The sequence below is a fragment of the Danio rerio genome, chromosome 25 (genome assembly GCF_052040795.2).
Source record: "Danio rerio strain M-AB ecotype USA chromosome 25, GRCz13ab, whole genome shotgun sequence".
In the NCBI taxonomy this organism is placed as follows: Eukaryota; Metazoa; Chordata; class Actinopteri; order Cypriniformes; family Danionidae; genus Danio; species Danio rerio.
This window is the reverse complement of record NC_141045.1, coordinates 35185001-35212692: the sequence shown is the minus strand read 5'-3', so window position 1 is coordinate 35212692 and position 27692 is coordinate 35185001. Positions and strand designations below refer to the sequence as shown.

The 27692-nt window shown below is 37.8% G+C and overlaps 1 protein-coding gene across 4 annotated transcripts in view; it reads right to left on the bottom strand.

The window, feature by feature from the left end:
• The window catches only part of scaper (S-phase cyclin A-associated protein in the ER), a 213899-nt gene that overhangs the window by 34045 nt on the left and 152162 nt on the right, over positions 1 to 27692 (bottom strand). For all 4 annotated transcript variants that reach the window (XM_087310256.1, XM_087310257.1, XM_087310258.1 and 1 more), the window contains 3 exon segments: positions 24563 to 24783; positions 19087 to 19242; positions 5540 to 5786 (listed from right to left, as the gene is read on the bottom strand). In XM_087310256.1, coding sequence (XP_087166382.1) covers positions 5540 to 5786; positions 19087 to 19242; positions 24563 to 24783 — 624 coding nt within the window.

The window sequence follows — 27692 nt, the reverse complement described above, 5'->3', positions numbered from 1 at the left end:
AAACTACTGACATGTTCTGCTGGGTAGGAGAGTGTTCTGGGACGGAGAGTCTAAACAAGCACAAACAACAATACCTAAAAATCTCAGCATGCGTGATGGGAGCGAGACGCTGACTTTGCTTCACTACAGACCTTGCTTCATTCAAAAGTGTAGCAAAAAACCAATACAGAGAAACACTGCTGTTGGGATGTAGAATCAAGAGTGATTTGATGTTTGAATGGTGATATTCTACTCTTCGCATTAACATTCCGTCGTATACTTAATTTTTTTTTTACTTAACAATTTTTTATATGAATAAAATTGACGTGTTACCATAGAATTACAATAAGAAAATAAATATTCAAATGATTAGCAGTTATATTTTTTCTAAACACACATAAGTTATGTTTATTTTGTTACAAAAATAATTTTGCTTGTATTTAACTCCAGTAAACTTATATGTGAGCAAAGCAATTATGTAAAGATGACAGACTACAGGCTACTGGAGTTTTTTTAATAATAGTTTGAATTCATTTACATTTCGATTATAGTTAGTTTTAGCTAATTAGTCGTTTTTGGCATTAATTACTTTAAATATATACGCGCACACACATTTATATGCAAACATATTTATTAATTTATATGGAGATGTGAAATGCGTCTGATTGGCTGATGAACATTCTAAAGTGTTCAGTTATTTTCAGATAAACACACAGTGTTAAGTAGACCCAGGTAGGTTTGACCACTTTACAGCTGCAGATCATTACAGTGAATGATTTCAGTTATTTCACAGTCAAAAATCACATCAAAACAAACCAGAAGGCTTTGGATGAGATGTAAAAAAAAAACTCGCCCTACACACAGGAGTTAACTGATGACAAAACTTTGCAGATGCCTGAATGAAAACATCTGAACAGTGTTTTCATGTATGGTAAAAGTAATATAAGCAGAATGTCCATTTAATTCTCCAATAATAATGCACACCTGAGGTGTAACGGAATTACCATCTCAGATGAATTATTTTAAAAAATTATGCTCAACGACTCTAAAAACATACTCAAACACACTATTCTCTACATATTTTGTAATTTGTTTTAATTTCTTATTTTGTTTCTACATTTGGAAATAAATAGACTAACCAAACAACAAACTACTAACTTATGTACTTCCAACCAACCAACGTTACAACCAATGTGCTACCAACCAATGTACCAACCATTATATCAACTGACCAAATAACTTACCAACTTACCAAACAATGTACCAACCAACCAACATAACAATCAAACAAACAACGTACCATCCAACCAACGCACTCAACAAGCATTCCAACCACTGTACAAACCAACATATTAATCAATGTACCAACATACCAAACAACAAACTACCAACCAATGTACTACAAACCAACCAACCAGTGAACTACCAACCAATGTATGATCAACCAACCAACTAAACAATGTACTACCAACTAATGTACCAACCATCATACCAACCAACCAGCTAAAATATCAATTGATCAGTCTATCAATCAATACATTTATTTTGGTCATACAGCCCACTCACAATCATTTTAAATAATCATGATCACAGTATTTGTATATGGCTTCACCATCTCAGCTGTGCATTACTTTTTAAATAATTCAACGACTCATCATCCACGATTTTCCACATATTTTGTCATTTATTTTCCTTTCTTATTTTATTTCCACATTTGGAAATAAATTTACCAACCGAACAACAAACTACCAACTAATGTACTACCAACCAACCAACCAACCAAAGTTCCAACCAAACAATGTGCTACCAATCAATGTACCAACCATCATACCAACAGACCAAATAACTTACCAACCAACCAATTAATGTACCAACCAACCAACATAGCAACCAACCAACGAACTACCAACAACCAACTAACATATTAATCAATGTACCAACAAACCAAACACCGAACCACCAACCAATACTACAAATCAACCAAACAATGAACTACCAAGTAATGTACCAATCATCATAACATCCATCCTACAAATCAACGTATCAACGTATCAATCAATCAATCAATCAATCAATCAATCAATCAATAAACCAACCAATCAATCAATTTATTTTGGTCATACAGCCTACTCATAAACATTTTATATAATCATGATCATAATATTTGTATATGGCTGCACCATCTCAGCTGTATATTATTTATTAAATAATTCAACGACTCATCATCCACTATTTTCTACATATTTTGTAATTTATTTTAATTTCTTATTTTATTTCCATAATTGGAAATAAATATACCAACAAAACAACAAACTACCAACTAATGTACTACCAACCAATCAAACAACCAACCAACCAATGTGCTACCAACCAATGTACTAACCATCATGTCAATTGACCAAATAACTTACCAACCAGCCAAACAATGTACCAACCATCCAATATAACAACCAACCAAACAATATACTAACCAACCAACGTACTCAACTAGCATACCAACCATTGTACAATGTACCAACCAACTAACCAACCAACATATTAATCAATGTACCAACAAACCAAACAACAAACTACCAACCAATACTATAAACCAACCGTTCCAACCAACCAACCAACCAACCAACCAATGTACTACCAACTAATGTACCAACAATCATACCAACCAACCTACCAGCCAACGTATCAATCAATCAATCAATCAATCAATCAATCAATCAATCAATCAATCAATCAATCAATCAATCAATCAATCAATCAATCAATCAATCAATCAATCAATCAATCAATCAATCAATCAATCAATCCAATATATTTTGGTCATACAGCCTACTCATAATCATTTTAAATAATAATGATTACAATATTTGTACATGACTTCACCATCTCCTAAGAGTCCTAAGAGTGAGTAAATTAACAAATATTGGGCATTTTTTGGCTAAACTATTCCATTAAGTTAGTAAAACAGCCACTATTAAGTTTTCTCCAATAATGACGTCAATTACAAAGAAAAAAATGAGACAAATCCACACTATTTTAACGATCTACAACAGAACTACAACAACTATCTCCAACACAAGCAATCCATAAGCTTCCCGCCCTACTCGTTCACACCTAGGTGTTTACATGATGATTTAGCCTAGCGATAGCGACTTAGTCTCTTTATCATGCTGACTGAAGTACGAGCAGAGCCTGTGCACGTCCCGCCACTCTCCATCCGCATTACTCACCCCCAGCTTTCAACATGACTGGCCTGAGGTCAGAGGTCAGGTGTGTTTACATCCACCCATTTAACTTTGTTCTGTGAAGAAACGCTGATATCCTTACCAGTGGCTCTGGGGGCATTTGGACCATTAGGGTTATGCCTTTACACCCTCATTTGTGTGCGCAGACGTACAAACGAGAGCATTAATGAAAGCCCAAGAGCATTTTATTGCTTTCACCAAACATTCAGAGCATCTGTCTGAGGGACACGCATATCTGCCGTTAGCTGAAGGCTAAACCGGTGGTCTGAATACATTGAAGACAAGACAAAAACAAGCTGTGTTGCATTATTTTAGGCAGACGGGTCAGATTCAGAGAGCTCTAACAGGATGGACAGCATTCCATGAAGAAGAAGAAGATCTCGCATTCAAGCGTCTTCTGCAGAGCTTTGAATCAAAGAGGCAGGATATCACAGATTGTAAACACAACTAGAGCGATAGATTATCAATCATGTGAGCAGACGGCTGCGGCACTATTCAGAAGGTAAACATGGTCTTCTGGACTCCATAAAACACTTGAGACAGTGTATTTCTTCTGTGTGCGCTTCGTTGGGCTTAGATGTAGCTACAAATTCAGAGTGTAGTTTTTTGGTTTATCTGCAAAAGTTATGAAAAAAAAATGTAGCCTGGTAGTGAAGTAAAGAAAGACTATGGGCTCTATTTTGACGGTCCATGCACAGAGCGCAAAGCGCAGGGCGCAAACGATTTTAGGGCGTGTCAGAACGCGTTTTTGCTAATTTAAGGACAGGAAAACCTACTTTGCGCCGTGGCGCATGGTCTAAAAGGGTTGAGTTTATTTTCTTAATGACTTATAGGTGTGTTTTGAGAATAAACCAATCAGAGTCTCATCTCCCATTCCCTTTAAGACCCAGCTGCATTGCGCCAAGAGTGCATTCGCTATTTACAGGACGCAAAGTAAGTCTAAGTGGAAAAAAAAGCATTTCACAAGCAAACAGTTAACAGTTAACAATTTTTTTACAGAAAACTGATAAACAGAGCATCTACTGCGTGAGAATGAGAGATAATGGATATACTTTCACATTCGCTCTTGGATAGGGAAACCTTTACGCAGAGACATCAATTAGCCTATAAATAATTAATTTTGTTTGTTAAGCGCAAATATTTGTTTCAAAACTATGTCTAAAATCAGTTGTAATTTCTAGCAAACGAATAAATGAACAATAATGACCAAGTGTGGTCAAAATACTGAGTTATTTCCAAATACACCTGCCATGCCCCATATGGTCTAAAACCTGACAGGTGGGCAAATCTGAGCTTGTTTTTAATAAAACAAATATAAATATGGATATAATAAATAATACTGCTAATAATAATAACATTATACAAAAGCAAATTGTTATGAATGAACTGAAAAAGCCTCCAGAGATGAAGAAGACATAAAAGCAGTGATTTTTCATATTTATGTAGGCTAGAAAATAATATGTTTTGTAATATTTTAATCCTTTATATTTATATCCTATATCAATTCTTATTATATCCTATATATATCCTTAATATAAATTTTTTCATATGTAAAGATATTTGCCTATTGCTCTCTTGTGCGTATTAAGCAGTGCGTAAGCGAGGCGCAACTCTGCGCTGGAGTTTAGACCGGGTTAGTTTTGGTCTAATGAAAAATCTATTATAGTTTCTCAAAATAGCAACGTGCCAGCGGTCCGCCTCAGAACGCCTTCCTTTTTAGACCAGAAAGCCTATGGGCGCACAAATGAGCGCTAATGCATTTGCTATTTAAACAGCGTAGCGCAACGCCTCAAAACCACTCTTTCGCCAAGCTGAAACTACCAAAAGACTATTGCGCCGTGTCTTGCGCCACACTGCGCCGGAGGTATGATAGGGCCCTATAAGTTACAACCAGTAATGGGAATAACAGTGCTATAGATAAATGGCGTTACTAACAACGATACTATTGTCAGTAACGAGTAATCGTTACTGACAATAAAATGAGCTTTACTACAATTGAGAGCACTGAAGCAGCTTTCGCTGAATGTGATGATTGGCTTAGATATAGTACATTTCCATCGTTTGCCAATCAGAGAAATAGTAGGGCGGGTGTTCACAGAATCACTCGCACAGTCAGTCGCATGGTTTCCGCTACATTCATTCTTCCGTGATGCTTTGTTATGCAATTGATACTTTCACACCTGCCCAGAGGAACCACACCAAGAGAGAAAACGAAGTCTAGAATCTAGTGGGATTCAACCGAACTATATAAGGCAGGCGTGAAAGCACCCTAAATCCTTTATTACACACAAATGAAGATTAACATGGTAAACGAATACCTGGAAGGCTGAGAGGTCCAGCAGAGAGAAGGTGTTCAGGAAGCGCAGCCCCTGCAGGGCCACCTGGATGACAGTGGCGCTGTAAGGCCCCTGGGGGCCCGCGGGGCCGCCGGACAGAGGCTCAGGAGGGGCGCTGTGCAGCAGGATACAGTAAAGCATGTGAAGGACACCGACCAGATCTGTGCTCTGCAGGAGCGCCGTCAAACCAGTCGGGTCCTGACGCTTGTTGTCAAAGACACTCAGAGACCTGAAGAGAAGAAATGGTGGAGAAAAGAATTTCAATTTAGTTATTAGGCAATTTTATTAATGCAAACAAATAACTAGTGACTACAAGTAGTATTACATTATTATTATTATTATTATTATCATTATTATTATTATTATTATTATCATCATCATTATTATTATTATTATTATTATCATTATTATTATTATTATCATTATTATTATTATTAATATTATTATTATCATTATTATTATTATTATTATTATTACTATTATCATTATTATCATTATTATTATTACTATGATGATGATGATTATTATTATTATTATTATTATTATTATTATTATCATAATAATTATTATTATTATCATTATCATTATCATTATTATTATTATCATTATTATTATTATTATTATTATTATTATTACTATTATCATTATTATTATTATTATTATCATCATTATTATTATTATTATTATTATTATTACTATTATCATTATTATTATTATTATTATTATCATTATTATTATTATTATTATCATCATCATAATTATTATTATCATTATTATTATTATTACTATTATCATTATTATTATTATTATTATTATTATTATTATTATCATTATTATTATTATTATCATCATACTTATTATTATTATTATTATTATTATAAATATTATTATTATCATTATTATTATTATTATTATTATTATTATTATTATTATCAGTAGTAGTAGTATATAATAATAATGAACATGACAATAATAATAATACCACTACTACTATTACTACTACTACTACTACTACTACTACTACTACTAATAATAATAATAATAATAAATAATAACAATAATTTTGTGCTGGTCGCGACTGGAAGGGCATCCACTGCATAAAACATATGCCAGAGTAGTTGGTGGTTCATTCCGCTGTGGAAACCCCTGATAAATCAAGGACTAAGCTGAATGAAATTAACAAATAAATGAATAATAATAGCAACAACAATCATAAATGAAGCCAAAAACTCAAGAGAATCTTCGTTAGCATTCGCAGAGTTTTGCCAAACATCTTTTTTGAAACTGAACTGTAGCTAATGCTGGTGTCTTGATTATACCACACAATCCGAAGACCCAGAACAACAGGGTGGATTTGTGGGATATCTGGTCCCCACGGCTTCTAGACTTACTCACTAGACCAGAGCCTGTCCGCTCTGATATAAATAACGAAAAGCAAGCCGCATCTGTGGAGCCTGCCTGTGGGCCAGATAGGCTTAACTGGTAACATTTGGCCAAGAAGGAACAGAAACGAACATTGGAGACACAGCGAGGGTGACTGCGGTCAAATATATGAGGAGAGATAGCACAGACTTTACACTTCTGAGCCTGCAGTCAGAGTATGGAGATCAGAGGGAAAGAAACGGAGTAGAGAAACGGGAGAAGGAAAGAAACGAGGAAGGATGTATTATTATGGGTAGAGTAACTTATAGAATGTAACAAGCATTCATTCATTCATTCATTCATTCATTCATTTTCATTCAGCTTTGTCCCTTATTTATCAGAGGTCACCACAGCGGAATGAACCGCCAACTATTCCAGCATATGTTTTATGCAGCGGATGCCCTTCCAGCCGCAATCAAGTAGTGGGAAACACCCATACACACTCATTCACACACATACACTATGGCCAATTTAGTTTATCCAATTCACCTATAGCGCATGTTTTTGGACGGTGGGGAAACCGGAAATCTTGCAGTGAGGGAAATCTTGCGGTGAGGCACCCGTGCTAACCACTGAGCCACTGTGTTGCTAATGTAACCAACAGACATACAGAATATGTAAATAAAAGGTATATAGAGAAATGGGTAGAACATGATGTGAAAAATAATCAATTATTTCCAATGTTTTCATATTAAAGGTACAAAATAAGCAGCTTCTCCTCCAAATAAAATAACTCTCACGTATCCTGTAAATTATATTTTAAACAGAGCATTTTTTTGCATTTTCTGTAAACAAATATTTTATGTAAATAATAGAGAAATTAGGGCGAAGAAGTGAGCGCAGTAGGTAGTGCTGTCGCCTCACAGCAAGAAGGTCACTTTGTCGCTGGTTCAAGCCTTGGCTCAGTTGGCGTTTCTGTGTGGAGTTTGCATGTTCTCCCTGGGTTCGCATGGGTTTCCTCCGGGTGCTCCTGTTTCCCCAACAGTCCAAAGACATGCGGTACAGGGGAATTGAGTAGGCTAAATTGTCCGTAGTGTATGAGTGTGTATATGAATAAGTGTGTGGATGTTTCCCAGAGATGGGTTGCGGCTGGAAGGGCATCCCCTGCGTAAAAACTTGCTGGATAGGTTGGCGGTTCATTCTGCTGTGGCGACCCCGGATTAATAAAGTGACTAAGCTGACAAGAATATAAATGAATGAATGAATGAATGAATGAATGAATGAATGAATGAATAGAGGAATTACCAACCTACGCCACACATGACGTTACACGGGTTCCCGGTTGCAAAAAGAGACCGGTTGCATTAGCAAGCATGTCGTGTTGTGCTGTAGGATGCCAAATTCGAAACTGCTTTCGTACACCACTGTACACCACACTGCTTTAATGCCAACTGCAGACGTCTTTGTCTAAAAGGGAGCTGAATGAAGTGACGTCCTAATTAGAAATACTCGACTCTGCAGTTCTCATTTCATATCAGGTAAGTTCACGCTATGCTGAATCATACACGTTATTTGTTTTTGATTGCAGCAATGATTTTAGCAAACGCAATTAAATATGGTTTATTAAACTGCGGACAATGAATGCTGAGAATGAAACGGACAAATGTACGTTCACATACCCTGCCATACAGGTGCAGTTCGCTGTCAGAATGCAGTTGCTCTGCTTGTTGATGATTAATTACTCAGGCCTTGTACAGTTCCGTCTCCTTTCCTTGTCTTTGGCTAGGCAGAACCTCGGTTTTTAGTACTACAAAGTTTTGAATCTGGTAATCATGGAACATTATTTCTTGCACATGACCACACATTCTAAGACTTGTAGGCCTTTAACTTCTCCCTTGTTAAAACACTTGGAGCTTCAATAAGACTGTATATTTGGGGCTGGATGCTTGGCCATTATCCAAAATTCAAAAAGAGTTTCCTTCGTAGGGTGGCAGGGCGCACTCTTATAGATAGGGTGAGGAGCTCTGTCACCCGGGAGGAGCTCGGAGTAGAGCCCCTGCTCCTTCACATCGAGAGAAGTCAGCTGAGGTGGCTTGGGCATCTGTTTCGGAAGCCTCCTGGACACCTACCCAGGGAGGTGTTCCAGGCATGTCCCACCTGGAGGAGACCTCTGGGAAGACTCAGGGCGTGCTGGAGGGACAATATCTCTTGGCTGGCCTGGGAACAACTCAGGATCCTCCCAGAGGAGCTGGAGGAAGTGTCTGGGGAGAGGAAAGTCTAGGGTTCTCTCCTAAGACTGCTGCCCCCGCGACCCGGCCCCGGAAAAGCGGCAGAAAATGAATGAATGAATGAATGAATGAATGAATGAGTTTTAGATTACAAGGGGAAACAATTTTTTCCCTGAATGAAAAAGATAAATTGTTCACCATAAAACTAGCAAGGCCAACTAACAAATTCAATATGGTTAGCTTTGATTTCATGTGCACTTTAAAACAAACAAAATAATCTGCCAACGGGGTAAGAAAATAACCTTGTTTTTCCTATTGACACAAGATTATTTTGCTTTCCCCATTAGCATTTCGACACTATTTCTTAAAACACAACAATATGTTTTGCTTGTCTAGAAAACGCTTCTTGATTTAAGAATATTTAGCTATTTGGACTAGAAACAAGAGCAATAATCTAAGTAAGAAAAGCATGTGGAGAGATATGGCTGTAGAGGCGAAGTAAGGACAAATGTGACAAACCCCAGACTAATCAAGTAGATCCAGGGGAAGTTGAGTCTCTAAGCAAGGAAGACGACTGTCCAAACGTCTCATCCACCAATGACCATTCTGGATGACTTCAGCAACAGTACGGCCAAAGAGGAATGGAGCCTTGGATCTCGGACAGCCATCTGTCAGCCAATAGCACTGGCTCCACAACTATGCAAACGCACTGTGCTCTCTGGCTGTCTTGTGTTGCAGCACATTTAATTAAGAGCCATCTTACCAGATTTACAGCAGCGTGTTTGTGTGTCTTAGTCAGGACAACACCCGGCAGATTAGCAGGATTGGTAACTTCATACCCCTGAGGGTCTGGACAGAAGCGCTCCGTAAGCCTGATCTCAGACAAGGTCTTGCATTACCGGCGCAACAGCAAGAGGCTGGATTTTAGTAGCAAGGACCAGTGTTGGGAGTAACGCATTATAAAAGTAATGTGATTATTGTAGTATACTAATGTAATCAGTCCCACTTTGTATTAAGTGTCCTTAACTCCTATGTACTTTAATCAGAAAATAATTACAATGCCCTTACTGAGTTTATAACGTATTGCAGAACACTTCTGGTGCTCTTGAGGTGGGATAGGGGTAGAGTTAGGAACAGGTTTGGTGTATGGGTTTAAGGGTGGATTAAGGTTTAAGGGATGGTCAACAGTGTAATTAATGATGTAATTATGTATTTTCAGTGTAAGCACGTATTAGTTAAGGCCACTTTATATAAAGTGGGACCAAAAAATAAATAAATAAATAAAATAGAGTTAAAATAAAGTGTAAAATAGTATGTCTGTTTATTATTGCTGAAGGCATCGCCGGATTTTAGAAAGCTTGTCACAATCGCTGTCGAAATCAGCAATGAAGTAGGCGTAATTTACCACTTTTTGCTTCTGCTGCTGTAGCTCATCTGCCTCAAGGTTGGACGTGTTGTGCATTCAGAGATGCTCTTCTGCAGACCTCAGTTGTAAGGAGTGGTTATTTGAGTTACTGGTGCATCTCTATCAGCTTGAACCAGTCTGGCCATTCTCCTCTGACCTCTGGCATCAACAAGGCATTTGTGTCCACAGAACTGCCGCTTCCTGGATATTTTCTCTTTTTCGGAGCATTCTCCGTAAACCCTAGACATAGTTGTGCATGAAAATCCCAGTAGATCAGCAGTTTCTGAAATACTCAGACCAGTCTGCCTGGCACAAACAACCATGCCACGTTCAACGTCACTTAAATCACCTTTCTTCCCCATTCTGGTGCTCGGTTTGAACTGCAGCAGATCGTCTGGACCATGTCTACATGCCTAAATGCATTGAGTTGCTGCCAAAAGTTCGGCTGATTAGAAATTTATGTTAACAAGCAGTTGGACAGGTGTAAAATGTATAAAGTGGCCGGCAAGTGTATAACTTCAAGCATAATTCATTCAGGCTAGTCCGGTCTAAATTTTCCTTTAGTGTGCAGATTGACCTACATTTTATGTTTGTGGCTTTGTTGTATTATCATGTATTTGTAGATTTGTATTGACTTTTATTACGTAAAACCTAAACAGTGACGAGGGCGGCAAATTAGCTTTATGCAATATACCCTATGTGGCATCGGCTGTCTATACAACAATGTCAAGTGTATTGTCCTTGTAAACTAAAATAAATAAAAACATTTTATTTCGAAAATAACTTGCCCGACTCTGTCTAGGACTGATCCCTGAACAGCACAAAAGGGGCAGGTTCTACAAGGTGTCGCATTGCAGTGGAGGATACGTCCATGAACACTACACCAAGAGCACTGGAGAGGAAACAGACCTTTCGATAAGCCAACGGGGGAAATAGTGTCAAGCTCGGTGAGGGGGAAACCTCACCCTCTCCATTGAGATCACAGCAAGTGCAGCAGATCGGCTGCTAGTTTCCGGGAGGGATGCCACCTTGTTGGACTGATCTCAGCTCTGCGCTCCTCATCCACGTTTAACCTTAATTGGCGTAAGAATATCCCCAAAGCTGGTCTCAGTTCAGAAGAGAAGGGCAGCATCCGTCGACAGTCGTGATCAGTGTCTACACGAGGGGAACAAAGAGTTGGTTCTCACAGAGTGACTGTGCATGACGTACTTCACATCCCCTGACCCTGAAACAGGAGACAGTGGAGTGGGATGAAAGCGAAAGGCCTGACAGAGGCAATTCGAGTCCATCCACTGACCCCAAATCGGCATCGTCTGATTAATCCACGCTTACAGCTAAACCTGTGGTAATGCTGTTAGCGTCTACTCCATTTAGAGAGGACGAGAGAACGTGTTGATTTGATTTGCCATGAAACGACTCAAGTGAAGATAGGTTCCTTAATTAGTATAATTCCTATATCCCTGCTAGAGCAATTGGGGCTTTTTAACTAGATTGTACAGCAACTTATAAGAACTAATTATAGGAACTAGCAAAATGCATTTTCTAGGTACCGTTTGCCCGGTTGCATTTACACCATCAGTAAGAACTGTAAACTAAACCAGACAAGAGCGACATCAAGCATTGCATCCAACAAAATCTGACAACTGGAGGATGCTGTGATCACCGTAACCCACTGTGCATGCCTTGCGTGTAGCTGTGCATTTATGTTATATCTATATTATATGCATGCTGTTTGCTGTTTGTGTTGCAACAACTTTAATCATAAGGTAAACACAAAACAAACATTTCGAAATTGGAGCTCCTACCCAAGACTGGACATTTGTTAACGCTAGCTGCTCTCCCATGGCTCTCGGCCCCACTCACATTCGTCAGCGATTCCAAGCCAACCAATCACAGAGCTTGCACTGTGCAGTAGTTCATTTATTTGAGAGCTGTGCGTCAACATCAGCCATGGCGAGAGGTATGTGATCGTGCGAAGGGTCGCCGGAACATTCGCGTACGAACCAACCTTTACAGTGAACACTCATAATTCACTTAAACCTTCCCATCTTTATTAATTATTATTTCAGGTTGAAGTGGTATTTGTAAGGAACTAAATGCAAGCAGAGTATGACTGTTTTTAAAGCATACAGCGCCATCTGCTGTAAAAAATATAAGCTCTGAATCCATTAAAGAGAAAATGGCAATGCATTCTCAAAATCTCAGAATCATTTTCTCAAAATAATTTTGGGGTCAGGATCTTGAGTGTTCAACATATATGAGTATACCCTATTTTGAAAATGAATATTTTATCCGTTTCTCAGTGAATATAGGTCATATATTTTGGTGCGTTTGAACGAAACAGATTTATTACAAGTACATATTTAATAAAATATTATTTTAGTCACTGAACATACTTAGAAATAAAAAGATGATTTAAATACATTTAAATTCATGCAAAATATTGGATAAAAAATTACAAACTACAAAATTTTAAAATTTTTATGTTTCTTTTGAACTTTGCTCTTTTAATTTTGAGGGACCGAGCACTGAAATGGTGTGTATGCCCAATTGGAATTGCTCTGTTTATTATTATTCTTCTTCTTCTTTTCCAGAATGAATTGCGATTTTGAGGGACTAAACATGCCTGAAAACTCACAAAACTGTGCACACGCCCCAGAGGTGGCGAAAATTTACGGTTGTTAGAGGTTTTGAAAGTGGGCGTGGCAAAATGACTCAACGGTGCCACCTATGCATATTTGACGGACTGGTCCCTGAGGTACGATTCATGCACACAACTCAAACATGCCAATTCCTACAAAATAGTCTCTTGGAGCAAAATCTTAAACCTAACAGGGAGTCAAATATTTTTAACTTCCTGCGCCGGAAAAGTGGCGTTTTTGTCATTTCCAGGCGTTGTAATTTAACAAACTTCTCCTAGGGATTTTATCCAATCAAAACCAAAATAGGGTTTTGTCATCTTAAGCCCTTGGCGTTGTTAAATTGCGAAGATCTAGAGTTTTCGTCAAAGGGTGTGTCCGTGGCGGCCTCTCACACTTTGACAATTCGCCACGAATAAGGAAGTTGTTATAACTCAAAATTCATATTCAGTTTGATAAAAGTCCTGACCTGAACAGGTTTACATGCCAATATCCAGATACAGTTATAGCGCCACTTGCTGGCAACAGGAAATAGCATGTTTTAAATTATAACAAACTCCTTCCACAAATTTTATCGTATCAGAACCAAATTTAGGTGGTGTTATCCGAAAGCTCTAGCGAGGATATATTGTGAAGATCTAGAGTTATCATAGGTACTTATAACTCTACCACCCAATGTCTGATCTGCCTGAAACTTCACATGGTTAATAAAATTCCTCTCCTGAAGACATCTACATGCCGATATTAGGTCATAGTCATAGCGCCACCTGCTGACAGAAGGAAGTTTAGCTTATAACTCAGCCACACAATGTCTGACCAGTCTAACACTTCATGTTCGATAAGATTCCTCTCCTGAAGACATCTACATGCCAGTATAGAGTCACAGTCATTGCGCCACCTGCTGACAGAAGGAAGTTTGGCATAAATCTGTGATTTTCTTTGATTTTTAAAAATATATCAGCTTAAATTATTATTATTATTCGCTGTTCTCTGTCATCCTGAGGCCACCGGGTGGCGTTGAGCCCTGGTGCGAGGTCCCTTTCGTTGCTGCTTGCAGCTTACATTTTATTTAATATTTTCCCTTACACATAAATTTGGAGGTACTAATTTTGGACCATTATCATACGTTTTTCTTATTAGATTAGCTCCAGATTTGGCTTCAATACGGACTAATCTAATGCATATGCACAAATATAATATTGTGAAGCTCCCTATGGAAATTATTAACTAAGATGAGAGATTTTTAAAGGGTGTATTCATATGTTGAGCACTGTAAATGTATACATTTCAAGCTCATCTTCAGGTTTTGGGGGTTCTTCAAAGATTGCAGACATGTCTATTGATCTACTATTGAAGGAACATCTAAAGAAAGGTATAAATCTTTTAAGAGTCCTTCTGCCTGATAGCAAAGCGGTACGTTCACATACACCCACCATTTCAAATCCATTCTAATTTCAACACTAGGTTAACATGTCATCGTTAGCTTAGCACAAACAGTCCTTTAGAAACAAGCTTTTATTGGCCGCTGATGACTATCAATATTTAATCCCAGCTAATACACTGGTAGCTGGTGACAGAAATACAAAGCGCCCGCTGTAAGAACAAATCCCAGGGTCTGGCAACTGCAAGAGAGCGGAGAAACTCGGAAATGTCTAACAAGAACCACAAAGGGACAACTTCCTGGCCTTCGGCTTGGTGAAGAATGACGGAACGGAGCGTTGACTCGATTATGAAGGATGCTGATTATGCCGCCGAGCAGGACTATTAAAGAGAAGAATTGGCACTGGAGTTTCTCACAGATATACAGTGTCAGGAGCCAAAGGATGTTGGGAGAGACAGTGGAGTTGTCACATCCAGCTGTGTGGCGTCACAGCAGGCAACAGCTGGAACAGAACACAACCGGCCAATTGAGGAGGAGCTCTGAGCTTTGAAAAATGGATTTGTATGTAAAATACTTTATGAAATCGTACAAATGCTAAGATTCAAATTAAGTTTGAGAGTTAAACACAAGTGATTTTTAAAAGTGATGTTTAGCTAAGTTTACCTAGTAGTGGATTGCAGCTGGAAGGGTATGTGCGGCGTAAAACATATGCTGGAATAGTTGGCGGTTCATTCCGCTGTGGCGACCCTTGATAACAAAGGGATTAAGCCGAAGGAAAATGAATGAATGTATGAATGTTTAGCTGAGAGAGGACATTTTCACAGAAACTTCCTTTCTTTCTGAAGAACGTTGTTTCTTTTAGTTTGGCTGGAATAAAGATATTGGCTACAAAAACAAAACACTGTTGTTCAATTAACCTAAAATATGCCTTTAAAGTGGACATTAAGCTGAATACTAGTATCTTACAAAATAACTAGAAATAGTTCCTCAATATTATCATCACAAAGAAAAATTGTTTAAAAAATGTAAAAATGATATATATATATATCACACACACGCACGCACGCACGCACGCACGCACGCACACAGGCACGCACGCACGCACGCACGCACGCACGCACACACGCACACACGCACACACACACACACACACACACACACACACACCATTTTTTAAATGTTTTAAAATAAGCTTATTCTGTTCCCCAAAGCTACATTTGTATCATCAGAAATACAGTACACATTGTAAAATTGTGAAATGTTATTTCACCATATAATAACTGTTCAAAAGTAGTTTATAATTTAATTTAATAATTTATTCCAGTGATTTTAAAGATGAATTTTCAGCTTCATTACTCCAGTTTTCAGTCAAATGATTCTTCAGAAATCACTCTAATATTATTTATCATTATTATTATTATTATTATTAATGGAAATAAAAGCAATAATGCCTGGAGTAATAATTTCATTCTAAACTACATACAATAAGTAACAAATAAATATTTAATAAAAAGGTATTTAATAATTAAATTTCTTTTATACTTAATAAATGCTGCCTACATGAAAGGAATAATTTTATGTAACTATTAAATAAAATTATTAATTACAAAAAACTTACCACAAACGTTTGACTGGTGTATATATATATATATATATATTAAAGATTTATTAATCAGATAATTATGACAGCAATAACAGCACAAATAAGAAAAATAAGAAAAAAAAGTTGTGTGTGCACAAAGTAGACTATTAGTAAACTATTAAAAAACAAAACAAACAAACAAATAAATAAATAAACTACAAATACTTCAGCCTCCACATCAACGTTCCTGAAAGCAAAGAAGTTCAAGGTGCTCCAGGATTGGCCAACTTAGTCACCAGATATGAACATTATTGAGCATGTCTGGGGTAAGATGGAGGAGGCATTGAAGATGAATCCAAAGATGAACTCTGGGAGTCCTGCAGGAACGCTTTATTTGCCATTCCAGATGACTTTATTAATAAGTGATTTGAGTCATTGCAGAGATGTATGGATGCAGTCCTCCAAGCTCATGTTTGAGTCAGACACAATATTCATTCTGTCTCCACTGCAGCATGACTTTATAGTCTATACTGGACATTATTTCTGTTAAGAGACAAAACTTTTGTCTCAGCAAAGTCAGACCTTACTGTCCTAAATAAATCATTAAAAAATCAAGGCATGATCATATTATATTTTGGTCAAATAAGTGTAATCTAGAGGCCTTTGCCTTTTATATAAGCCACTTCTGACACCAAATGATCAACTAGAAGTCAACTTATTATTTGTTGTTCCTAAAACTTGGATATTTTTAAAATAAATAAAAAAACTGCTTTCATTTTAGCCGAAATAAAAAAAATAGGACTTTATTCAGAAGAAAAACTATTATAGGTAATACTGTGAAAAATCCTTTGTTCTGTTCAGCATCATTTGGGAAATATTAGAAAAAGAATTAAAAATTCATAGGAGGGCGAATCATTTTGACTTCACAATTTCATTACCATGACTTCTAAAATGTTTACTGCACGAGGTTTAAAAAAACAACAACAACAGTGCAGCATCACAGCGATCTGTCTTTTCTGCAAGTCAGGGTCAGAGGTCAAAGGCGGGATATCACAAGCTGTGACTGTGTGGTTAGCCTCTGTCAGCAGTTGTGCATGCACAGACGCTCTCTGACACACACACGCACACACACACACGTGGGTGGGCTGCAGGCAGGAGTTTACAGTGGAGGGAGACAGAGCTGAGATGACTATCAGCACAGACTCTTGCAGGCCGAGTGTCAGACACTGGGAAATGAGCTGCTGATTGATGGAGCCGCTGTCTATGGTCTGTACCTCCTCAGACATCTGAACAACAACACAACTACAGTGGAGTCCAGGATGGGGGATTTTGGGAAGAGTGCAACTCTGTAGTCTATATGACTGAGTTTACCTTTTGGTACTAATTAATTACTATTACCAAGCAATATTAAAGGAACAGTTCATCCAAAACTAAAAATGAAATAAAGTCAAAATCATTTTTATGAGTTTCTTTCTTCCGTTGAGCACAGAAGAAGATATTTTAGAGAATGCTGGTTACTGGCACCCATTGACCTCCATAGTATGAAAACAAATTATTACGGTGGACATTGGATGCCAGCTATAGAGAAGCCCTGAACCACACGGTGAAAAAAAGAAAGCTTGATATTGGGGGATGATTACATTATTACAACATTAGATCTCTTTTTTTGACATAAGTCATTATTTTGAGATATTTAGTGCATTCTTTGACATATTAAGTCATTATTTCTAGATATTAAGTCATTATATGAAGGTATTAAGCGGTTATTTAGAGTTATTAAATAATTACAACAGAATATCTCATTATTTTGAGTTATTAAGTCAATTTTTCAAGTCATTATTTCATTATTTCAAGTTATTAAGTCATTATTTCTAGATATTAAGTCATTATTTAGAGGTATTAAGTTATTATTAAGAGATATTAATTAATTATAACATAATATCTCATTATTTTGCGAGATTTAGTAATTATTGCACATAATATCTCGCTATTTTGAGATATTAAGTTAATATTTTACATTATTAAGTCTTTATTTCTAGATATTAAGTCATTATTTATAGGTATCAAGTTTTTATTTAAAGATATTAAATAAATACAACATAATATCTCATTATTTTGCAATATTTAGTAACTACTACAACATAATATCTTGTTATTTTGAGTTATTAAGTCAGTATTTCAAGGTATTAAGTCATTATTTGAGATATCAAGCCATTATTTTGAGATATTAAATCATTATTTCAAGTTATCAAGTCGTTATTTCTAGATATTAAGTCATTATTTGGAGATATTAAGTTATTTCCAGGTACAAAGTAATTATAACTACATAATATCTCATTATTTTGAGAGAATAAGTGGTTAGTTTGAGGTATCAAAATAATGACTTAATATCTTGAAATAACAATTTAATATCTCAAAATAATGATATAATGTCTCAAAACTATCAGATATTATGTTGTAATAATTACTTAGTATCTGGAAATAACTTATATCTCAACATAATGACTTAATATCTAGAAATAACGACTTATTAACTTGAAATCATGATACATAGATAGATAGATAGATAGATAGATAGATAGATAGATAGATAGATAGATAGATAGATAGATATCTCTAAATAATGGCTTGATATCTCAAAAATGACTTAATACCTTGAAATATTGACTTAATACCTCATTTTAACAAGATATTATGTTGTAATAAATACTTAACATCTCAAAATAAACAGTATCTTAAAAAATGACCACCATCTTAAAATAACCACTTAATATCTAGAAATAATGACTTAACGTCTCAAAATAACAACTTAAGTCATTATTTCTAATAATTAGAAATAGACTTCAACTGTATATGGTACTTCAAAATTTTTGAAGAGGCATACAAAAGTGCCGTAAAAAGCCAAAGAAAGTGGGTCGACACTAGAACTCACCGACCGGTCACTGCAAAACACAACTTGCACAAGCCATGGAGGAAAGCAGTGGCTTGCTCCAGAAAGGCAGCCATCTTGGGACTCTCGTCGATTGGCCCTTGTATGGACAGGAAGCAGCCGTACAACTTGTCAATCAAGCCCACGTTCACCACATAGCTGAGGGAAACAAGCAGAAGCACACACACATAAAACATATGGATCATATTAAACAGTGGAACATACATTTTATTTGAGATAAATTGATATTCAACATTTCATTTTGCCTTATCAGCAGGAACAGAAAGATTCTGTAGACTTCTTTTTTTGGTATTTATGAACCAAACTTTGTAAACAAGAGTAAATACAAACAAAAATCAGCGGACTTGTGTCCCAAACTGAATAAGCATATAATTACACACATTAACAAAACAAAACACAAAACAAAAACCAAAAAAAACTAAAGTAAACAAAACAAATACAAACTAAACTAAAACAAAAATAAAAATAAAAATAAACTAAAAACAAAACAAAACAAAACCTAAAGTAAATGAAGCAAAACAAAACAACCCCCCAAAAAAACAAATAAAAAACAAACCAAAACAGAAATAAAAAACATAGAGATAAAAAACAACAACATTAAAACCAACCAAAATAAAAATAAAACCAAAACAAAACAACACAAAAACAAAATAAAAATAAAACAAAAACAAAACAACATAGAAATAAAAACCAACCAAAACAAAAACAAAAATAAAACAAAACAAAACAACACAGAAACAAACCAAACCAAAAAACAAAACCAAACCAAACTATAATACAAAACCAAGACAAAAAACAACAAAATAAAACAGAACATAAAAATAAAAATAAAGCCAAAACAAAACAAACTACAAAAAAAACACAAAAAACAAAAAACAAAACAACAAAACTAAACAACAAAGCAAAACCACAAAACAAAACAAAAATAAAACTAAAACTAAACTAAACCAAACCAAAAATAAAGCAAATAACAAAATAAAAAACACAAAAACAAACCAAACCCAAAACAAAACTAAAACTAAAACAAATCAAAATTAAACAAAACATAATGCAAACCAAAAATAAAACAATGGCAAAACTAAACTAAACTCAAATAAAAACAAAACATAACAAAACTCAATAAATAAATAAATCAAATGATGGGCTCCAAAACCAGCAGATTCTGTGCGGGTCTACTTCCATGGTGCTTAAGTTAATTATCATAGCATGCAGCATATAAACCACTGCAAGCACACCTAGAATGGCATAACCACCACTGCAATCCAGCACGCTCCTGGCCTGAAATCTGAGCTCTCATCTGATCCCACAACTCCTGCCTATTATGTGTATATCTCTAATTTGTCTGGTCAAATGAGAGGTCTCATGACCGTGCTGGTCTGCACCCTCCTAGCTACAAATCAGGCCTAATTACAGTATTAGTGGATGACTGTGTCTGTGTGCCAGCTCAGATGTAGACAAGAAGGAAACCCCCTCCCTCCCCTTTCCTCATGGCTCAGGTATTCCAGTCCTCCACCCTCTCCCACCTCCAGCAATGCCGAAAGTCTCCCGGTAGTCAATCACTGGACCTCCCAGTGAAGTACGGGCCAGCGTTTGTGGCTTTGACGCAGCAATTAGCTGACTCTGATGATGATCAGCATCTCACAACCTCCAAGACCTGATTGTGCGAGGTGTTTCTAATGCAACATCTATGAGGGACAGTAGATTTGATGTTGTTCTCTCGTACGCACAAATTCCTCTGAATGGTGGAGGACACCATATATAAACCATGGGTGCAAGCTGAGATGACGGCTGGGAAGTCTTTATATTTCTGCGTCAAGCGCACGCGTATGCTACGGCGATGACGCATAGCCCTACGCCGTGGCCGTCGGCATCGCTGACGTGCACCTCTCAAAAAAGGGTGCAGCGCGAGCCCAATGGAGCGCTTGTTTACAAGTGTGGAGTCCCGTGAAGTAGCTCCGGATGGAAAGTTTTGGTTTGTGTTTACCTCATAGTTAAAGTTGTTGCACGTCCGCCGGTTCCTGTCTCAAAATGAGCGAGTTTGAGCCACTTGTACATTCAGGAAGCGCTCAGAAAGAACAAAACAGCAGCGAAGAAACTCGACACAAGCTGTTTCCATCCAAAAATGCGAATAAACTTTATGCGCAAAACTCGATTATCGCATAAAAGTTGTGCGAATGAAGCATCGTTTACATCCAACGAGTCAAACGCGCCAAATATCAACAGTAAAAACTGCATTTGCTGCAGTAGGAGAAGCTGCATCAATCTTTTCTAAATAAATGCGCCTCAAAAGATAGTCCTGACAAGCAGTGAGCGCGCAGTGGCGTTTGAAGGTGTCAGACGCGGAGCAGAGACGCTCTTGATTCTGGAGGTCATTAATAATATAATAACACTAATACTGAAATGGTAAGGCGTTTTATAATGACCAAAACAACATTTCAGATGTTTTATAATGTGCTCAGCCTGACGTTTTATCCATTCACACACATTTTAAGCATCACATGATCTCTTTCAACAAAATCACATGACCTTTTTTAATGCGCATGCTGGAGTTTGTGCGGTAAAAGTGTTTCCATCGCAGTTTATGCGCATCTTTTCTTATCGAATAAAAAGTTTATCCTACCAAGTTAAGCGGATAAGTTTTTATGCGCATTTTCAAAATTTATGCGCATCATGGCGCTTCCATCAACTGGTTTTTTTATGTGCGTTTGCAAAATGCGCATAAAATAGGTGGATGGAAACATAGCTACAGAGACACATTTACACCCCACTGCCAACTAGCATTTCGGAAGTGTTAATGCAGACCAACTGAGACAGCGCGCAGAAGTATAAATGCACAGCTATGCGCGTTGCATGCGCCGTGGGTTACGCCGGTCTCTTGACGCAGAAGTATAAACCAGGCTTAAGACTTGTTTGCCGGAAGAATGGGACAAAATTACACCTGAAACACTTCATCACTTGGTGTCTTCAGTCCATAAACGTCTTTCAAGTGTTGTGAAAAGGAATGGCAACATTTTAAAGTGCTAAATGCTTTACTGTTCCTACCGTTTTGAAATGTGTTGCAAGAACCAAAATTAAAACATTCAAAATCATAAGGAACAAACTACATAATTGTTGTTGTACTGTCTGGAATGGAATACAAGTGAACGCACATTTAGAAATCACTCCTTTCTATTTTCATCTACAATCTCCATACTGTCCCAACTGATTTGGGGGTTGTAGTTTTCTTTTCTTCCCTGCAGTTTTATTTTTGGTGATCCAGCCACTACTTGGCCCGCTCTGGCCACGTCTGTAAGGTCACTCCACGGTCACTGTGCTGGGCTTGAGACTGCTCGTGTCAAACAAATCATGGGAGGGAACACTGAGGGATTGTGGGAAGCTGGGGATTCTTCGCAGGCCGGGCTGTCTGCCTTTCCTCAGAGAACAGGAGAAAGCCCAGCACTGGCGCTCTCCTCCGCACGGTTGCATGTTGTGCACTTCCAGAGGGGAATTTTGGCCCATGTTGAGACTGAAACGTTTGGTTTAGAGACGGATTATGTGAAGGCGGTACCAGCCCAGTTAGGCATGAGACAGTGCATCTAAGAGCATACTATATCCAGTGAAGAAAGGTCTGAATAAATGTTGCCATTTAAATGGAGTCGTCTTCTGAACAGTTTCAGAAATGATCACTCTGGATCCTTTCCAAAAGGGTCATTCCCTACACAAGGGATCTCATTCCAGGACATGAGAGACTCTTGTGTATTTCCGAATATAAAAAACATATACTATATGGTTGTAGACTGTAAAAAAAACATCTGTTAATTAACAGATTGTGTATTTTGCGTTTTCCATTTATTTACGGTTGTGCATAGCATTATGGGACCTTGATGTCTTCTTTGTTGACTTTTAATGTTCAAAATAAAGCTCTGTAGTTTAACAAAACGACTTTTATTGACATTTTAGGAGTGTGAAATAATATGACGTTGAAGAAAAAGTCTGTAAAATAACAGTAAATGTGCTGGCAGTTTATTACAAGGCGTTTGTAGCGTAATATACAACCACCAACTCATACAATATATCACTTTAAACTAATAAAAACGTTCGTAAAAGGCACTTTTTCAAACGTTTTAAGGTTAAAAGTTGTTGGAAGAAAGATCAAGATCTCTTAATGCTATTAAAAAGCATAATTAAACAGGGAAAAATAAAAGATAAAAACATGAATCACAAAATATGGAAATCTGCTAATTTATGGATTTTTTTTAACAGTGTAAAATCAGACCAGATCTGGGAAAATCTTTAACTTTCTGATACTGAGGAAAATCTCTCAGTTTGTGTGATTAGCTGAAGGAGAGCTGTGTGGAAAAGGGTAATAAAAATGGAAACTTGGTTTGGGTTTCATGACAGCAATGGATATAAAACATCAGCCAGTGAGGGGACTTCCACACTTAACACTTGTTTGGCTGATATGAAAATAGGCCCTATTACTGTATATTTTTAAGCACATTAACATGAAACTTTCACTTTTTAATTAGGTTACAGAGTCATTTTAACAGAAATAGTGTGCTACTCATGTTAATTTTTCTAACATTTTCAATAAACTGGTAATGCCAGCTGAGATGGTAATTTTGCCGCACCACAGACAGCAACTCACACAGCTTTTAAATTGGATATTTATTATTGCCTATCCCTGTTAACATGCATAACTTCACCCTAACCTGGAAGATTTATTTCTGATAAATGCTAATACACTACTAAATATATAAAATTTGATAATTGAACTAAATATATTACTATTAAATATTTATTCTTTATTGTTTTTTAGTATTAATGTTTAATATTAGGGTTTTGAACCTGGGGTTGAGCAATGTATGGCAGAAACTGTATTTTGGATGAACTGCCCATTTAAGAACGATCCATGCATTTGTTGATTTAGCCCAGACTCTTTGTCTTTGAGAGAAATATGGACATATTATTCTACTTGAAAATGTTTGAAAATAAAATAAAATAAAATACGGACAAATAAATAAATAAATAATCAAATCAAACCAAACCAAACCAAAAAACAAACCAAACTAAATAAAACCAAACTGAATAAAAAACATAAAAATAAATTCAAAAATAAAAAATCAAACCAAACCAAAACAACCCAAAACAAAAAACTAAACCAAAACCAGCAAAAAACCCAAAAGTTGACAAAACAAAGAACTAACCTAAACAAACAAACCAACCAAAAACAAATCAAACAGAATAAAAAAACCCAAGTCAAACCAAACAAAAAAAAGTAAAAAAAAAAAAAAAAAAATCAAACCAACAAAACAAAACCCCCAATCTAAAACAAACAAAGCAAAAACAGGCAAAAACAAAAACAAAATAAAACTGAAAAAAACAAAACAAAACAAAACAGTTGTTGTGTCATGCCAAGCCTTGACATGAGGTTCGCATTCAAGACACTGTTATGTTAAGAAAGCATAAAGCAAATAACCTGATGAGATCCTGAGCGCGTGTGTTGAAGTTCTCACTGGCGGCAGGTTTGCTTTTGATGTCTGGAGTGCAGATACGTGGAGCGTCTCCATCCAAATTAGTTGGATACAACTGACCCAGAACTGTGGCAATGGTCTGCAGGAGTCCTGTAGTCAAACCCTCAAACACCTGCTTATTCACACTGCGGCCGAAGATGGACTTATCTTCATCCGGCACAAAGAGCTACGGAAACAGAAAAAAAGCCATTGTGAGTAGAACTGAAGTCATTACTCTGAGGCTACGTTTACAATAGTGCTTTGTCTAAGTTACTTCAAAAAAAAATTTGTAACTATATGCACATATTAAATCAATGAACTATGCTTGAAACAACAAAACTTGCGACTCTAGTTAGCAAACAATGGTTTTCGGAAATGCCATTGAAAACTTCTGCTGCAAAAAAGGCAGACAAAGCGACTTGATTTACCTGAAGCAACATGATTAATCTTCGCGCATGCGTTCACACTCGGACTACCTTGCTTGTTCACACTCGGTCTAAATTGCACACGTACATATTCAGTCTACCTCGCTTTGAGTACCTCGCGTGGACTACCTTGCACGCACTCTTGATCTACCACGCACCAAGTACCTCATATGGTCTTCCTCGCACACACACTCAGCCTACGTCACGCGCACACTCAGCCTACCTCATGCCTACACTTGGTCTACCACGCATGCACATTCAGTCTACCTCATGTCGAGTACCTAGCGTGGACTACCTTGCACACACTTGAACTACCTTACGCCAAGACCCTCGAATGAACTACCTCGCATGCACACTCGGACTACCTCGCATGCACACTAGGTCTACCCCGCGCCAAGTACCTTACATGGACTACCTCACGCACACACGATCTACCTCGTGGCAAGTATCTCGCGCGCACACTTGATCTACCTCGCGTCAAGTATCTCGCATGCTCACTCGATCTACCTCGCGCCAAGTATCTTTCTTGCACACTCGTTCTACCTCGCACGCACACTCTTTCTACCTCACACGCACACTCTTTCTACCTTGTGCGCACACTCGGACTACCTCACGTGCACACTCTGTCTCTCTCACGTGCACACTCGGTCTCTCTCACGTGCACACTCGGTCTACCTCGCACCAAGTATCTCGCGCGCACACTCAGTCTACCTCGCACCAAGTATCTCGCGCGCACACTCAGTCTACCTCGCGCCAAGTATCTCGCGCGCACACTCAGTCTACCTCGCGCCAAGTATCTCGCGCGCACACTCAGTCTACCTCGCGCCAAGTATCTTGCGCGCACACTTGATCTACCTCGCGCCAAGTATCTCGCATGCTTACTCGATCTACCTCGCGCCAAGTATATTTCTTGCACACTCGTTCTACCTCGCGCGCACACTCGTTCTACCTCGCACGCACACTCTTTCTACCTCGCATGCACACTCTTTCTACCTTGTGCGCACACTCGGACTACCTCACGTGCACACTCGGTCTCTCTCACGCGCACACTCGGTCTACCTTGCACCAAGTATCTTGCGCGCACACTCAGTCTACCTCGCGCCAAGTATCTTTCTTGCACGCTCGATCTACCTCGCGCGCTAACTCGTTCTTACTCGTGCGCACACTCTGACTACCTCACGTGCACCCGGTCTCTCTTGCATGCATACTCGGTCTACCTCGCGGGCACACTCGGCCTCTCTCACGCGCACACTCGGTCTACCTCGCGCACACACTCTGTCTCTCTTGCGCAAATCCGGTCTCTCTCGCATGCACACTTGGTGTAACGGACAAATGCATTATATTGTAATATATAGTTAATATATAGTTACTATATTTAAAAAGTAAAGCGCTACAGTATCACTGTCAAATGTAATGCCGTTACAGTAACACATTACTTGTAACGAGTTATTGCCCAACACTGATGATTGCAATAAATTACACAAACATTATTTTATACTGCTAAAAACCCTTCTCCAAAAAAATACAATTGTATTAATTGCATCCCTACAAGACTCCAAACAAACACTGATTTGAAAAAAAAAAAAAGTCTAAAAATACTCGCTCAACTGATCTCTTTCCTTACACCAATCGGACATCTGAGATCGCCCGACATCGTCCCGTGCTGGTCTCAATATCCGGCCCGGCACGGTTGCACAATAGACGGGGTCATTTAAACCTCAGCTTGCATTTTAAAGCACGTCCAATTAAAGCGGAGGGTGCAAATAAAAAGGATCCTGTCCTCTTTTGTTTCCGCGCGCAAGCCATTAATCTTTGGTTTGAATCCTGATCCTCTAGCGCATAAATAACTACAAGGGCGCCGCTCTATTATTCATCAGCTCGGGGTTATAAATTGGTAGTTACAACTGTCACATTGGTGGTGTGCCAACAGCATGGCAAACGAGAGGTATTCCCCTGCTGCCTGGCATTGTGGCGGTCTTGAGAAAGATGGGTCATGTAACCAAAAAAGCCCCTTGGGGGGAAAGTAATGGATTTCTTTTTTTGTCCATGTTTGTATATTGAACAGAGAGGCATTCAAGGTCTCCCAAGCATTCGGTCCGCAAATATTTGTTGCACCACAGTAATGTAAGAATACTCAATAAAGCAATGCATTTGTGAAATACTCACATGTTTGAGTTCTTGCCTAGTGAGTGAGTGTTTCTAAATGTTCTATTCTATAAATTAATGAAATAGTAAAAATATTAACTGTAAAAAATGCTGGGTTCCACATGATCAATTTAGAGATTAAGTTAGCCTATTAGTTTTACTAATGTAAATGAAATGAACATAATACTATGATGTCAAGATGTCCCCAAATAAATGCAAAAATTGTGTTTCAGCTCGTTGTAAAACAGTAGTTTGAACAAACAGCAAACGTCATTTTACTATTATTCATTCATTCATTTTCTTGTCGGCTTAGTCCCTTTATTAATCTGGGGTCGCCACAGCGGAATGAACCGCCAACTTATCCAGCATGTTTCTACGCAGCGGATGCCCTTCCAGCTGCAACCCATTCCTGGGAAACATCCACACACACTCATTCACACACATACCTATTCACCTGTACCGCATGTCTTTGGACTGTGGGGGAAACTGGAGCACCCGGAGGAAACCCACGCAAACGCAGGGAGAA